The sequence below is a fragment of the Bufo bufo genome, chromosome 3 (genome assembly GCF_905171765.1).
Source record: "Bufo bufo chromosome 3, aBufBuf1.1, whole genome shotgun sequence".
In the NCBI taxonomy this organism is placed as follows: domain Eukaryota; kingdom Metazoa; phylum Chordata; class Amphibia; order Anura; family Bufonidae; genus Bufo; species Bufo bufo.
The window spans coordinates 614891127-614907527 of NC_053391.1; the positions used below are offsets into that span (position 1 = coordinate 614891127).

The following is a 16401-nucleotide window of genomic DNA, read 5'->3' on the forward strand; positions in this document are numbered from 1 at the left end:
CACCTTGCTGCTGTCTTTACTTGTGGATATGTAGAGGTAAATCAGACATGTCTATTACAATTGCAGCGCATGCACTACTTTTTTGCGGTGCGGAGGCACAGCCAGAAGCACCACGGAAGCACTCTGTAGCACTCATATCCCGGATCCTGGACCCATTGAAGTGAATGGGTCCATGATGCGGGCTGCACACGGCCGTGTGCAGCGCACATCATGGACCCATTCACTTAAGCATGCGCTTCCTTCCTATATATTTTAGGTTTTAAAAATGTGGCTCTCAAAAAAAAATTCAAACCAAATTCGTGGTTTTGGCAATATTGTCTCAGTTGACAAAAAGGTTTGCCCACCACTGGGCTGGGGTAATGTCTTCCTTAACCCATAGGTGTGACTTTAATGGACATTGTGCGAGACATTCTTCTAGCGGTTAACCTTTATTCATTAATATTCTAATAGATAACTTAAGGATACTTTAAAATTGCCAGTTCGTCTCAGCAGTTAGTGTATAATAGCTGTACTTCCTATTAGTGATCTCCTATCTAGGAATCAACATTGTTGCCTTACTGGCTGCGCGCTGCCAGTATTACTATAGGTACAATGTATCAAGTGTCTCCTACTAGTATTTTGCTTGAGACTATACTGTATTAAAACATGAGATCCTCGCTGCCCCCCGACATGTTTCGCCGATTACCGGCGTCTTCAGGGTTTAGGGCAGAGTGTGAGCGTGTCATTGCTCGGCTTGATTATAAGACCTCTGTCTATGATGTCATCACTAGAAGGCTATCCAATATACACTGCGTGCAGAATTATTAGACCACATCATCCTCTTTAGGCATGTTGTCTTACTCCAAGCTGTATAGGCTCGAAAGCCTACTACCAATTAAGCATATTAGGTGATGTGCATCTCTGTAATGAGAAGGGGTGTGGTCTAATGACATCAACACCCTATATTAGGTGTGCATAATTATTAGGCAACTTCCTTTCCTTTGGCAAAATGGGTCAAAAGAAGGACTTGACAGGCTCAGAAAAGTCAAAAATAGTGAGATATCTTGCAGAGGGATGCAGCACTCTTAAAATTGCAAAGCTTCTGAAGCGTGATTATCGAACAATCAAGCGTTTCATTCAAAATAGTCAACAGGGTCGCAAGAAGCGTGTGGAAAAACCAAGGCGCAAAATAACTGCCCATGAACTGAGAAAAGTCAAGCGTGCAGCTGCCAAGATGCCACTTGCCACCAGTTTGGCCATATTTCAGAGCTGCAACATCACTGGAGTGCCCAAAAGCACAAGGTGTGCAATACTCAGAGACATGGCCAAGGTAAGAAAGGCTGAAAGACGACCACCACTGAACAAGACACACAAGCTGAAACGTCAAGACTGGGCCAAGAAATATCTCAAGACTGATTTTTCTAAGGTTTTATGGACTGATGAAATGAGAGTGAGTCTTGATGGGCCAGATGGATGGGCCCGTGGCTGGATTGGTAAAGGGCAGAGAGCTCCAGTCCGACTCAGACGCCAGCAAGGTGGAGGTGGAGTACTGGTTTGGGCTGGTATCATCAAAGATAAGCTTGTGGGGCCTTTTCGGGTTGAGGATGGAGTCAAGCTCAACTCCCAGTCCTACTGCCAGTTTCTGGAAGACACCTTCTTCAAGCAGTGGTACAGGAAGAAGTCTGCATCCTTCAAGAAAAACATGATTTTCATGCAGGACAATGCTCCATCACACGCGTCCAAGTACTCCACAGCGTGGCTGGCAAGAAAGGGTATAAAAGAAGAAAATCTAATGACATGGCCTCCTTTTTCACCTGATCTGAACCCCATTGAGAACCTGTGGTCCATCATCAAATGTGAGATTTACAAGGAGGAAAAACAGTACACCTCTCTGAACAGTGTCTGGGAGGCTGTGGTTGCTGCTGCACGCAATGTTGATGGTGAACAGATCAAAACACTGACAGAATCCATGGATGGCAGGCTTTTGAGTGTCCTTGCAAAGAAAGGTGGCTATATTGGTCACTGATTTGTTTTTGTTTTGTTTTTGAATGTCAGAAATGTATATTTGTGAATGTTGAGATGGTATATTGGTTTCACTGGTAAAAATAAATAATTGAAATGGGTATATATTTGTTTTTTGTTAGGTTGCCTAATAATTATGCACAGTAATAGTCACCTGCACACACAGATATCCCCCTAAAATAGCTAAAACTAAAAACAAACTAAAAACTACTTCCAAAAATATTCAGCTTTGATATTAATGAGTTTTTTGGGTTCATTGAGAACATGGTTGTTCAATAATAAAATTAATCCTCAAAAATACAACTTGCCTAATAATTCTGCACTCCCTGTAGATAATCTCCCCATTATCTCGGAATGTGATTCGTGGCGTCCCAGGGTCCCTCCCCCCGGTGTCGTCGCCCATCCAGACTCTGCTTTCTGGTTGGTGGCCATCATGCCATGTCATCAGGCCACGCAGCGCATATTTTGTGGACTTAGATTTTTTCACCAGCAGTCCGTACCACTGCGCATGTCATAGGACTTAGTTTCTGGCGCTTCCATAGTCAGGTCCTGCGTCTGGATACTTTGTTACCTGTGTGGATCGTCGGTGCCAAAGCGCATGTCAGCGGACTTAGTCTCTTTGTTTACTCTTCCTGCATCTCTAGGTCAGTACCGTGTTCCTGCGCATGCGTCAGTACTTAGTTCCCTATGCGATCCTTTGTGATCAAGGCACCTGTCACTAGGTATAGGTTCTTTTTGCCATTTCTCGGCACCTATCATATATTCCGCTTCCACCGGCATACCGTATGGTCCTCCATCCCCTCTATGACTCGATCATAAGGCTGCACCTGCATAAATATTAGTTTAGGTGCATTCCCACAGATCTAGTGCACTTGTCACCACTTAGTTTCACTGATCCACAGATGCATCCCACATGCTACACTTTTTCCTGCATGTGGTAACTATGATTATCATACTGACTATTCCACTTATCACAGGACCTAGTTCTCCAAATATGGGTGAGTATATCCCTATTGATTCTTTCTATGTCTTCATCTATTCTACTCTTTACATTATAAGACCTCTGTCTATGATGTCATCACTAGAAGGCTATCCAATATAGATAATCTCCCTATTATCTCGGAACGTGATTCGTGGCGTCCCAAGGTCCCTTCCCCATCCAGACTCTGCTTTGGCGCCGACGATCCACACAGGTAACTAAGTATCCATACATGCGCAGACGCAGGACCTGACTATGGAAGCACCAGAAACAAAGTCCTATGACATGCGCAGTGGTACGGACGGCTGATGAAAAAAATCTAAGTCCACAAAATATGCGCTGCGCTGCGCAGCGCAGCGCAGCCTGATGGCATGGCATGACGGCCACCAACCAGAAAGCAGAGTCTGGATGGGCGGCGACACCGGGGGGAGGGACCCTGGGACGCCACGAATCACGTTCCGAGATAATGGGGAGATTATCTATATTGGATAGCCTTCTAGAGATGACATCATAGACAAAGGTCTTATAATCAAGCCGAGCAATGACACGCTCACACTCTGCCCTAACCCCTGAAGACGCCGGTAATCGGCGAAACATGTCAGGGGCAGCGAGGATCTCATGTTTTAATACAGTATAGTCTCAAGCAAAATACTAGTAGGAGACACTTGATACATTGTACCTATAGTAATACTGGCAGCGCGCTACCAGTAAGGCAACAATGTTGATTCCTAGATCAGAGATCACTAATAGGAAGTACAGCTATTATACACTAACTGCTGAGACGAACTGGCAATTTTAAAGTATCCTTAAGTTATCTATTAGAATATTAATGAATAAAGGTTAAGTTTTAAGAGTAGTTGGTCCAAGGGACACTAGTAGAAAAAATTTATATAGTAAAACACCGCATCCTGACACCATAAGGGAAAATTTAGGTAGTTGTTATTCTTCTAGAGGTACCCAGAGTTTCTCGGCCTCTCCTCTCAACCACTGTAATAATCTCGAGATATGTACCGCTTCATAATATAGTCTCCAATCAGGCAGCGCCATTCCCCCTCTTGTTTTGTGTTGCGTGAGTAATGCATAATTTAGGCGAGGTCTTTTACCTTGCCAGAGAAAGCGTTTAGTAGTTCTTTTGATCTTAGTAAAGAAGGAGATTGGTAAGGGGACTGGCAGTGCCTGAAAGAGATACAATAGTTTTGGAAGAAGTATAGCCTTAATAAGGTTTTTACGTCCCATCCATGATAGGTATGGGAGTGACCAAGAGTCAAAAGTCGATTGATCGATTGAAATGTCTGGGGTAAATGAGCATAATTCAGTTTGTAGAGGTCCTTCCAGGTTTTGCTAATTTTGAGGCCTAGGTATGTAATGTGTGATTGTGGCCACTGATATGTGAAGCATTGTTTGAGGTCAGATATTAGGTCATTACTGATGTTGAGACCAAGGGCCTCGGACTTTGTTGCATTTATCTTAAAATTGGAGAGGGAACCGTATTCTTGGAGAAGTGTCTGCAATGCCGGAAATGAGTCTAGTGGGTTTGGGATGAAAATTAAGATGTCATCCGCGTAGGCTGCAGTGGTGTGTGTGCGCTCATTTGTGTGAAAGTCAATTATCTCTGGATGTTCTCTAATAGTCTGTAAGACGAAGCCCTGTCTAGTTCCGTTTTGAATTTCAAATTATTCTGATAGTGATTTATTGATCCACAATTTTGCCGTAGGGTATGAGTACATTACGAAAATTGCACTGGTGAAAGATGGGGGGGAAGCCGAAATGTATAAGCACTTGTCTCATGTAGGTCCAGTCCACCCTATCAAACGCCTTCTCCGCGTCAGTCCCCAGCATAATTAGAGGCGTCTTCTTGCGGTTGGCTAGTTGTAGCAAGGACAGAACTCTTATTGAGTTGTCTTTCCCTTCCCTCCCGGTTACAAAGCCTACTTGTTCCGCAGAGACCAGATGTGGGATTAGGGGTTTCATCCTGTTGGCTAACAGGCTAGCGTATAGCTTAAGATCTAAGTTCAGTAGCAAGATAGGTCTATAGCTAGCGCATTGTTTTGGGTCTTTCCCTTCTTTGTGTATCAATGTGATATATGTTTCTAATGCTTGCTTTGGGATATAAGATCCCCGTAGGTATGCATTACAAGTGTCTGTCAGCTGCGGAAGTAGGATAGTAGAGAAGGAAGTATGATAAGCGCAAGGTAGCCCGTCCGGGCCAGGGGCCTTGGATTTAGGACAGTGGTCGGCAAAGTGTGGCTCGTGAGCCACAAGCGGCTCTTTAGACCCTTCTATGCGCCTCTTTGGTGCGAAATAATCGAATCGTAATAATCGCCAAATGCGATTTGGCCGACCCGAAAATGCTGCGATTATATATGAAGGGGCCCCGCGCACATAACTGGCTTTGTGTGTAAAGTTTTTTACTACTGTCTGAACTCTGAAACAATCTCTCTCCTATTGATAATAAGGCCAGCCTCTGTACTCACTTTCACTATGAATGCACTGCAGCGAGCGACTTCCGGTGCAGCTACATCACTTCCGGGTAAAGACTTTTGTCCGGGTATAGAAAAGTGGCAGAACACCGGCCGGCCCGCTCGCTACCGTGCATTCATAGTGAAAGTAAGTACAGAGGCTGGCCATTTTATCAATAGGAGAGAGATTGTTTCAGACAGTAGTAAAATACTTTACACACAAAGCCACCCCATAACAGCGTCATCCACAGATCCACCCCATAACAGCGTCATCCACAGATCCACCCCATAACAGCGTCATCCACAGATCCACCCCATAACAGCGTCATCCACAGATCCACCCCATAACAGCGTCATCCACAGATCCACCCCATAACAGCGTCATCCACAGATCCACCCCATAACAGCGTCATCCACAGATCCACCCCATAACAGCGTCATCCACAGATCCACCCCATAACAGCGTCCTCCACAGATCCCCCATAACAGTGTCCTCCACAGATCCCCCATAACAGTGTCCTCCACAGATCCCCCATAACAGTGTCCTCCACAGATCCCCCATAACAGCGTCCTCCACAGATCCCCCACATAACAGCGTCATCCACAGATCTCCCACATAACAGCGTCATCCACAGATACTTACATGCAGAATATTCTCAATAAAAACTTATTGAAACTAAAAACAATGTACCTTCCTATATATTTTAGGTTTTTAAAATGTGGCTCTCAAAAGAAATTTCAATCGTGGTTTTGGCGATATTTAGCTCAGTTGACAAAAAAGTTTGCCCACCACTGATTTAGGACATCTTTTCAGGGTGGACTGGACCTCATTCAGAGTGAAAGGCTTGGTCAAATCAGTGTGAGCAGAGGGTGGGAAAGTAGGTAATGTAATATGGGAAAGGAACTGGTCTATATGTATGGACTTCTCCTGTGTCTCATTTCTTGCTGTGTGGGAATTAAGTTGGTATAGTGAGGTATAAATGGCTATAAATTCCCTTTCTATTTGTGAGCTATCAGATGATACTTCTCCAGATCTTGTTTTAATTTCTAGTATTTGGGTTCTGGGTTTCCTTCTTTTGATGAGAGACATCATAAGTTTGGACGCTTTGTCGCCATGAGCATAAAGGGAATGCTTGACAGACATGTACATTTTTGCTGAATTTTTGTTGAGTAAGTCTCTAAGTTGCAAGCGAGCAGATGCTAGTTGTTGGAGATGAGAGGATGCAAGGGATTGTTTATGGGTTCGTTCAAGTTCCTCGATCTCTTTTTGTAAGTTTGAGATCTTTTGATCTCTTTGTTTTTTGCAGTATGAGCCGAGGGATATAAATTCACCTCGTATCGTGGCCTTATGAGCCTCCCATGTCATGGGAACAGAGATGTCGTTGCTTCGATTTTGTCTGAAGAAAAGATCTAGACAGTCATTTATTTTAGTGTGAACTTGAGGAATGGAGAGTAGTGTTTCATTGAGACGCCAGGATGGTTTGGTAGTTGTGGGGGTCTGTAGTTTGAAAATCAGTTCTATCGGGGAGTGATCCGAGTGAATACTTGAGCGAATTGTTGATGATAGTACCTTATTAAGAGAAAACTTTTGAGTGAAAAAATAGTCTATTCTATGGTAGGAGGGGCTGAGTATAGTGTATAGTCTCTTCCTGTGTGGTTGAAGAAACGCCATGTGTCTGTTAGTGAGATAAATTGTAATGACTTTTTAATATGTATAAGGGCTTTGTATGAGAGTGGAGATTTCCCGGAGGTAGTGTCGATGAGGGGTTCGAGTGCTACGTTAAAGTCTCCTCCTACAATTAGATCACCCTCTTTGAGGCTGTCTAAGAGTGCCAGTGAGGTGCAGAGCCAGGGGGCCTGTTGCGCGTTACCATTCCATTCTAACCCCACTCTGGAGAGAAGTGGGCGAGTTCTACTTCCTGCAGGAAGGGTGGGGCAGAAGTTCCAGTTAGTTTAGCTTATCCCCTGCTAGGGGTGGGGTGTACAGGGGCACGTCTCTGCTGGATGTGCCCATGCCAGCCAGAGCACCTTAAGCTCTGCTGGCCATGTAGGCCAAATATTGAAGCCTCAGGAGCCAGGAGGAAAGTTCCCTGGCATCACCTAGAGTCAGACCACAGAGAGAAAGTGCAGCATCAAGAAGAAAGCAAAGATTCTATTTAAGCCTGTCAGTACAGCAGAGTCAGAGAGAAACAGATATAGCAGAGTGGAGTTTGCCTGCCAGGTTCATGCTAAAGCCTGCTGGGACCAAGACAAAGCCTGTAAACCGTTTTGGAGAAACGTTTATGTGAAGTAAAGCTGCTGTTCAACTACATACAAGGTCTGGACTCAATCTTTCTTTCAAATCCCTCAATTATTCCCCCTATTTATTGCTTCGGAGCCAAAGCCTGGGGTCCAGCCGTATCCAGATAGGAGCACCGTGACACATAGAGACATTTTAGGCCGCACTATACCATTCGGCATTTCCTAAACCTGGGATGCGCGTCATATAGAGGGCCCTAGGGGGAGGCACCCGTTGCAACTGCACCTCTGTTAGCAAAGTTGCATCGGCAGAAAAGGCTTCAATTTTCTCTGCAATATCAGAATTTGACCTCTGCTGATTGACAAAGGGTCAGTTGTCTTCTCCAATGAGTCAAGTTTTCCACATAGAATGGATGAACATTGGAGTGTCAGATGAGAAACATCAGAAAACAAACACCCTGCAACCATTGCTGGAAAAACACAAGCTGTGGTGGCAGCATTGTGGTCTGGGGAATGTTTTCTTGGTGCACTAATCCATGTGGAGAGCACCCGACAGTTATAAGGAGGGTGATGAGGGACTGATGGTTCCCCCTTCCCTTCGTGGTAAGAGGGCCAATATTTGTATGTGTTCCTGGTGGGATATACGGTAGATGGGAAGGAATGGGTTAAGGGGAATGGTGGTGTGGCTATGGAGGAGGAAGGAGAGGTGGCAGTGGCAGGGGATAAATACGCCCTCCCCTGCGCCTGCCTCTTCCTCTGTTCGGTGAAGGCAAGCTGGTCCCGCCCGCCCTCCCTGGTTATGGTTTTTTGATTCTCTTATGCTTTGTTGGTCATGTTGTATTTCCTTTCTCAAGGTTCCTAGTTGGTGCGGAATTCAGAAGTCACAGCTGGCGGCAATGTGGAGAACAGAAGCATCATGGGAGCAGATTTGGAGCACGTGCCCTCTGGTGTTCAGGGGTTGGCACACGCACAGAAGGAGTGGTTGGAGGAGGTGTTTAAAATTGCCTGTATAATGTGAGCTGTGGCCGACAATCACCCAGTAAAAGAATGTTTTAAAGTTGAATGGTGTCTGTGTCCTTTGTTATAGGATAAGTTAATGAAGGGGTGGGCCTGAAGGTATGTGTTATCCTAACCCTTATTTTCCTGAATACCAACAGTCTGGAGAGCACTGTCAGCCAAATAGGGTATGAATCCATCTTTGCATATTACATACACCCATATATGCTGATTGTCTTCCCTGGGGAGGATGGGATTTTCCAGCAAGACAATGCAATGTGTCACTTGGCTAGAAACATCTGACATTGTTTCAAAGAGGATGACCAAGACTTCCAAGTACTACCTTGGCCCCCTAATTTCCCAGACTTGAACTCCGTTGACCAGCTGTGGGACCACCTCAATCCCTCCAGCAGCTGTGGGATGCACTGCAGTCAGCATGACTCCAGATACCAGAGACAATCTACCAGGATCTTATTGAGTTACTCCCAGCCCATCTAGCTGCTGTCCATGCTTCACACGGTGGGTACTCTGTATATTAGCTGTGACTGGACTGTGTATATGGCCTATTTTGATGCTGTGCTCCTATTACACCTACGTGTCTTCATCATCAGATCGTGGCTCAAAACGGTCTTCATACAAATCATCAGATGCCATGTCTTCCTTAGTGGCTGGAGGCCGTTGATTCAGCGTTCCACCTAAACACACAATATTTGAGAGATTATGTTTAATAATTCTTTAGTAAGTTCATATGCTCACAAAAAAATCTGTGTGAATATTTGTCCGCACTGTGGAAAGTAACCATCCACAAGAATAATTTATTGAATGACTATGACTGATCTCATGGAGATCAGTAGAACATTCACTGCATAAATCAGAGTGTCAGCCCTGGATCCCCTTGTAAAATACACACCAGATTAGCTGTAGCCAAATTCTCAGAGTGTGAATTTAGCCTTAAAGGGTAACTAAACCCAGAATCCACAGGCAAAAAAAATAATAAAAACCAACAAAATGTAACAATCTCCTTATGTATCTTGGTTATTAGCTTTTGTTTGGTTAGATATCACAATTGCAGACCATGAAAAATATTATAGAAAAGCAGTGTATTGTTCTCTCAGGCTGCAGCCATGACTTTTCCCCTTCTCTCTCCGCCCTCTGATGCTAGTGCACACGAGTCAGGAAGAATAGGAGAAGGGGCTAAGTTTAGTCTTTGACTGTGGCCATTTTGTAGGAAGAAATCCTGTTAGTATTAGTACAAAAACCCCCTCAGAACAATGTGTTCCTAGATCCCATGGCCGAAATGGCCATCATAGCACATGAGCATCTTGTTGCCACATACAAAGCGTAGGGATTTAACCAACTCATTGATATGAGGAAGGGACTGAAGAAATAAGGTTTTAGTAGTGGGCTGAAGGAGAGGGATGTTAACCTGCAGGGTATGGTGTAATTTGAGAAGAATGTAGTACATCGCTCATAACTCTGCTAGAAGTAATCAAAGGTGAGGAGTACTATACACTGTGGTAAAATATGCCATATGTATTTAATATTGTGTCTAGTCTAAAACCTGCTCCCCAGGTGACCAAAGAGATTTGGAAGATTGGGTTTATCCCAGAGTGTGGTTTAGGGGGGAAATTAGGGAAAGGAAGGTAGCAGATAACCAAGCCTAGAGGATGGTGCCCAGTGGAAAGGCTGTGGAGTCATAGGAAATTACTTGGTCAGGGAGAGCTGCACATAACACTAAGAACTACATTATTATCAGGAGACGGCCACCAAGCTAAGGAAACCAGGTGATTAAAGTAGATATACAGTATGAGGGTCAATTCAAACATGTTCAGGGGCTAGTAGTCATTAACCACTTCTAGACCAAACCCTGACTGAGGCTACACAAACACCCATGCAGCCACATGAACTGAACCACTTGTGTCTTCTTAAAGCCCCAAAATACCCCCATTATGAAGTGGTCTAAGGTTAATTGCAGACTGTTTTCAACATCTTTCTAGTATTTTCAGGGTTAAACACTCACACATACATTAACCACTGATGTTTACCTTGGAAGTCTTTAGCCACAATGGAGTCTTCCATATCTGCTCCTTCCAAAGCTCTCATCAAGGTTTGAGGTGCCTCATGTCTCCAAAGTCTCCTGTTTCCTGATGGATCATCATCTTCTTTATTGAAATAAACAGGTAATAGGGTTAAAAAATTGCTATTTATATAGAAAGGAGCAATGACCATATACTGGACATGTTCATGAAAAGACAACTAGCGCCATAACTAGAAATATATCTTGATTACATCAATAGAATGCATAATGAGTCTAAAAAATATTGTCTAGAGGTTAGTAGGATCGAAAAATGATCCTGTGATAAGCTAAAAAGTATAAAAGCACAATCAAGACTCTTTCACTGACTGGGACTTCTGCAAGGCCAATTTGCAAGGGGGAAAACATTTTGGGGGACTGCTCTGCCCTATAAGCCAACATTGAAAATAAAAACCACTTAAAGGGGTTGTCTGGGATCAAGATTTTTTTTTTTTAAACCAGTTAAATCACTATTAATAGCGGTTTGAAGGTCCCCCAGATGTTTTTAGGTATTTTTACACTTCAGCAGGGCTCCTACAGTCCCCCACTGATTGTTTACCTTTCTGTTTATGTGTGCGGTAACTTCCTGCCTCAAGGCTTTCTGGGTCCCAGCGCAGCATCGCGTTGTTTCGAGTGTGTGCCTGCTCCTCCGTGCAGCCACCACCCCTAATTCATATGCCGCCTCCTGCCGCAACTGTTCCTCCGCCTTAGTCACGCCCCTAAACGCCTCCTTCCTTGCTAAGAATGCGCCCTGCTCGGTGAGGGGCGTGGCTTAGCGCGGTCTGTTGCCGCATAGTTACTGCCCCTCCATGCGCTTGGAATAATTAGAGGCTGACTGTGACGTCACCGGGCTCCTTGCGAAGCGGAAGAAGAGGCTTCGCTAGGCAGAAAGGGACCCGGTACGTCACTGACAGTGATAGAAACTGCACTTCCGGCTGAAAATTTGTGAAGTGAAAAAGGGCCATCAGAAATGTCTGGTAAGGGAAGGACAGGCATGAATGTAATATTTAGGGGACCATTGTACATGTACACCCATGTCCCCAATCCCGGACAACCCCTTTAACATTGTTTATTTTATAGGGAAGGAGATGGTAAGGATACATTCACATGGCCGTTTTTACAACACATTTAGGTCAATGGGGCTTTTTACATGGTCGTTTTTTTAACGGCCAGTGAATAGCAGCCGTCAAAAAATAGAACATGTTCTATTTTCAGCCATTTTCACGGCCAGACTGACACCATTGAAAACAATGGGACCGTTTTTAATGGCCGTTAGACAGGAGTCTAATGGTTGTTAGAAATGGGTACACTAGTGCAAAATGGCCTTTTATGGGTTAAAAAATTACCTCATCCACCTGCACGCGCAGAGGCAGTCGCTCATCTGTTAATAGTGAAGAACCTGCGTTCAAGCATGATGACGTTATCAGGCTCTCTCAGTTATCATGGTGACGTCATCACGCTTGAGTGTAAGTGCTTTGTCAGGTCCTTCAGCATCAAAGAGAGCAGTGACTGCCTCTGTGCGTGCAAGTGGATGAGGGGAGTAGTTTATTTTTTCTCAGCTTAAAGGGAACCTGTCACCAGGATTTTGGGTATAGAGCTGAGGACATGGGTTGCAAGATGGCCGCTAGCACATCCGCAATATCCAGTCCCCATAGCTCTGTGTGCTTTTATTGTGTAAAAAAACAATTTGATACATATGCAAATTAACCTGAGATGAGTCAGAGCTTGAAAATATGACTCTTCTCTGGTCACACAAGTAAGATATGACTCTTTTATGTTAATTTGCATATGTATAAAATCGGTTTTTATACACAATAAAAGCACACAGAGCTATGGGGACTGGGTATTGCGGATGTGCTAGTGGCCATCTTGCAACCCATGTCCTCAGCTCTATACACGAAATCCCGGTGACAGGTTCCCTTTAAAAAAAAAAACTGAACACATTATTACAGCTGAGGACCACTATGAGGGACATTATTACTGCTGAGGACCACTATGAGGGACATTATTACTGCTGGGGCCACTATAGGGGACATTATATATAATGTAGGGGTAGGGATTTTATTTTAAAAAAAGCCAATTAAATTCATAAATTTTTAATGGCTGTTGTTAACGGACATTAAAAATGGATGCAAAGCTGGTTGAAAAATGACCATGAAGAACTGTCAGTGTGTTCATATTTCAATGCCATTTTTCTGTTGTGTGAACGTAGCCTAAGATGTCAGAATTTTCCATCACTAGCTGTTTTAGGCTACTTTCACACTAGCGTTGTTTGAATCCGGCGTTCAATTTCGACACCGGAACTGCCCGCCGGATCCGGAAAAACGTGTAAAAACAGATTACATTTGAATCCTGATCAGGATTTTGATCACAATGAAAAAATGCATTGGAAAAAACGGATCCGGCATTTATGGACTTAAAATTTTTTTTCACATTTTTCGGGTTTAACATGCAAAAGCCGGATCCGGTTTGACTGAACACACGGCGCCGGATCCGGCGTTAATGCAAATCAATGGGAAAAAGGCCGGACAGTCAAAGTGTTCAGGATTTTTGACCGGAGGTAAAAATACAACATGCTACGTTTTTCTGAAAAGCCTGATCAGTCAAAAAGACTGAAATGAAGACATCCTGATGCATCCTGAACGGATTACTTTCCATTCAGAATGCATTAGGATAAAACTGATCAGTTCTTTTCCGGATTTGAGCCCCTAGGACGGAACTCAGCGCCGGAAAAGAAAAACGCTAGTGTGAAAGTACCCTTAGAGAAACCTGTAGTTGTCAGTGGCTACCTTGTTTCTGAGTAGGTGGCACTCGCAAACTCGATATTTCATAATCACCTGGGTGTAATTGCACTAATCAAAAGTGTAACCTAGGACATGAAAAGTTATATAATTTACATAAAATAAGTTCAATAAGTGACCCATTACCTGCCAAGGCCGGGGGACAGACTTCCCCATCCCACACTGTGTCACCCATGGTATTATACCCTGGTGTGCTGCCAAGAGCTCTTAGATTCTCAAAAAGTGTGTGAGGCTCTTTGGAGCTCCAGTGTTTCCGGTAATTCACTGACATATGGTCTAGATCTCTGTGATCTGTAATAGATATAAACAGTTATATCAGCTATAGGATAACATGTTTCTAGCAGTACAGAAATGTATACCTCCTTAGGCACCTGGGCTCAGGTGTGACTGCTGTATCTGCACCCAGGGGTGCACCTAGCCTTTCTGCTGCCTGAGGTGAAAACTGAAATGGCGCCCCCCATGCCAATTTCTTAACCTAACCCCTTTGCCACAATGAAAGCACTCATTCCACATGGCCCTTCCGCTGCCCCCCTCTTGCACCTACCTGGTGCTGCCTGGGGCGATCACCTCTCCTGGCCTCATTGGTGGTGCACCCCCTAAGGCTTCGGGGCTAATTGGACACCAATCCCCACAACTATTATAATGCAGCTGAAAGCCTTCCCAGAAAAATGTCATTAAAAGCAGATTTTAGATCAGACAATAACTATACATGTTGCTTCACCCATACAAAGCACAGCATAAGGAGAGTATACAAGTACCCACTAGAACCATGGTGCCTTCTTCCTAGGGTACATGTACCAAATGTGAAAAACTTGAGGAGACTTTAGACCATGCAGTGCATTTTCATGAAAAACAGTTGTATTTTTTGACCTGACCTTGATCCAGATAAATCTTGTGCCAGTTGGCGCCCTCTCCATGATCAAAGGTTAACGTGTCATTGAGAGGATCATTTTCCTGTTAAAAAACATTACCTTTACCATTAATGAATTATAGTTAGAGGCAAATATAATGTTCACAATACTAATATAATACGATGAGCATATTGTATCGTGAGGGTTGTATAGATAACCATTTTAGATTTTTTTTTTTTTTAACAAAAGGTTAAAAAAATATTCAAGTCTACCTGTCAGATAGGTCAGCTTTAGATTTGGACATCTATAGGACGCTAGGTGGACGCCTGACCCAGAAATGGACACAAGCTGTCGGTATTTTAAAGGGATCGTCTGGGCTCCAGATATTAAATGACCTATTCTCAGGATAGGTCACGGATATCGGATTAATGGGTGTCTGACACCTGGCAGCCCCACCAATGAGATGTTTTGGGCAGCTCTGGTGCTAGAAACTATACCCTGTACGGAGCAGAGCTCCAAACATGGTATAGTGGTCATACCAGCGTACTGCAACTCAGCAGTACGCCGGCACTGGAGACTACACAGTGTAAGAAGTCTTCTGCTCCCCCTCCATACACTGCAGTGGAATAACGTGGGGAGGATCCTGGGGACGGTTGCCAAACTGCCAGGGGGCACTCAGCAGCCTGACATGAATTCACATTAGTAACATGGTTTAGAAGGCCAAAAAAGACATCTGTCCATCCAGTTCGGCCTGTTATCCTGCAAGTTGATCCACAGAAAGACAAACAAAAAAAAACTGTGAGGTAGAAGCCAATTTTCCCCACTTAAGGAGAAAAAAATATCTTCCAGACTCCAATCAGAATATCTCTAGTAACTATAACTTCTAATATTATTACACTCCAGAAATACATCCAGGCCCCTCTTGAACTCTTAGTGAATTCACCATCACCACCTCCTCAGGCAGAGAGTTCCATAGTCTCACTGCTCTTACCGTAAAGAATCCTCTTCTATGTTTGTGTACAAACCTTCTTTCCTCCAGACGCGGAGGATGTCCCCTCGTCACAGTCACAGTCCTGGGGATAAATAGATGATGGGAGAGATCTCTGTACTGACCCCTGATATATTTATACATAGTTATTAGATCTCCCCTCAGTCGTCTTTCTTCTAAAGTGAATAACCCTAATTTTGATAATCTTTCTGTAGTCCACCCATACCAGTTATTACTTTAGTTGCTCTCCTCTGGACCCTCTCCAGCTCTGCTATGTCTGCCTTGTTCACATGAGCCCAGAACTGTACACAGTACTCCATGTGTGGTCTGACTAGTGATTTGTAAAGTGGTAGGACTATGTTCTCATCACGGGCATCTATGCCCCTTTTGATGCAACCCATTATCTTATTGGCCTTAACAGCAGCTGCCTGACACTGGTTTCTACAGCTTAGTTTACTGTTCAGTAAAATTCCTAGGTCCTTTTCCATGTCAGTGTTACATCCAGTGTTTTACCATTTAGTATGTACGGGTGACTTGCATTATTCCTTCCCATGTGCATAACTTTACATTTGTCAGTGTTAAACCTCATCTGCCACTTATCTGCCCAAGCCTCCAATCTATCCATATCCCTCTGTAGTAGTATTCTGTCCTCTTCAGTGTAAATTACTTTACACAGTTTAGTGTCATCTGCGAAAATGGATATTTTACTGTGCAAGCCTTCTACAAGATCATGAATAAATATATTGAAGAGAATAGGGCCCAATACTGACCCCTGAGGTACCCCACTAGTGACAGTGACCCAATCTGAGTCTGTACCGTTAATAACCACCCTCTGTTTTCTATCACTCATCCAGTTACTTACCCACATACAGACGTTTTCTCCCAGTCCGAGCATTCTCATTTTATATACGAACCTTTTATGTGGTACAGTGTCAAATGCTTTGGAGAAGTCCAGATATACGACATCCATTGATTCGCCGCTGTCAAGTCTAGAACTTACCTCCTCATAGAAAC

General features: G+C 43.9%; 1 protein-coding gene across 11 annotated transcripts in view; it reads right to left on the reverse strand.

Annotated features, from left to right (window-relative positions):
• The window catches only part of NEK5 (NIMA related kinase 5), a 103032-nt gene that overhangs the window by 2866 nt on the left and 83765 nt on the right, over positions 1 to 16401 (reverse strand). For 10 of the 11 annotated variants that reach the window (XM_040426060.1, XM_040426067.1, XM_040426065.1 and 7 more), the window contains 4 exons: positions 14424 to 14502; positions 13675 to 13839; positions 10719 to 10835; positions 9269 to 9368 (listed from right to left, as the gene is read on the reverse strand). In XM_040426060.1, the coding sequence (XP_040281994.1) occupies positions 9269 to 9368; positions 10719 to 10835; positions 13675 to 13839; positions 14424 to 14502 (461 nt within the window). The remainder of the gene's footprint in view (positions 1 to 9268; positions 9369 to 10718; positions 10836 to 13674; positions 13840 to 14423; positions 14503 to 16401) is intronic. The other variant, XM_040426059.1, reaches the window with a different exon arrangement.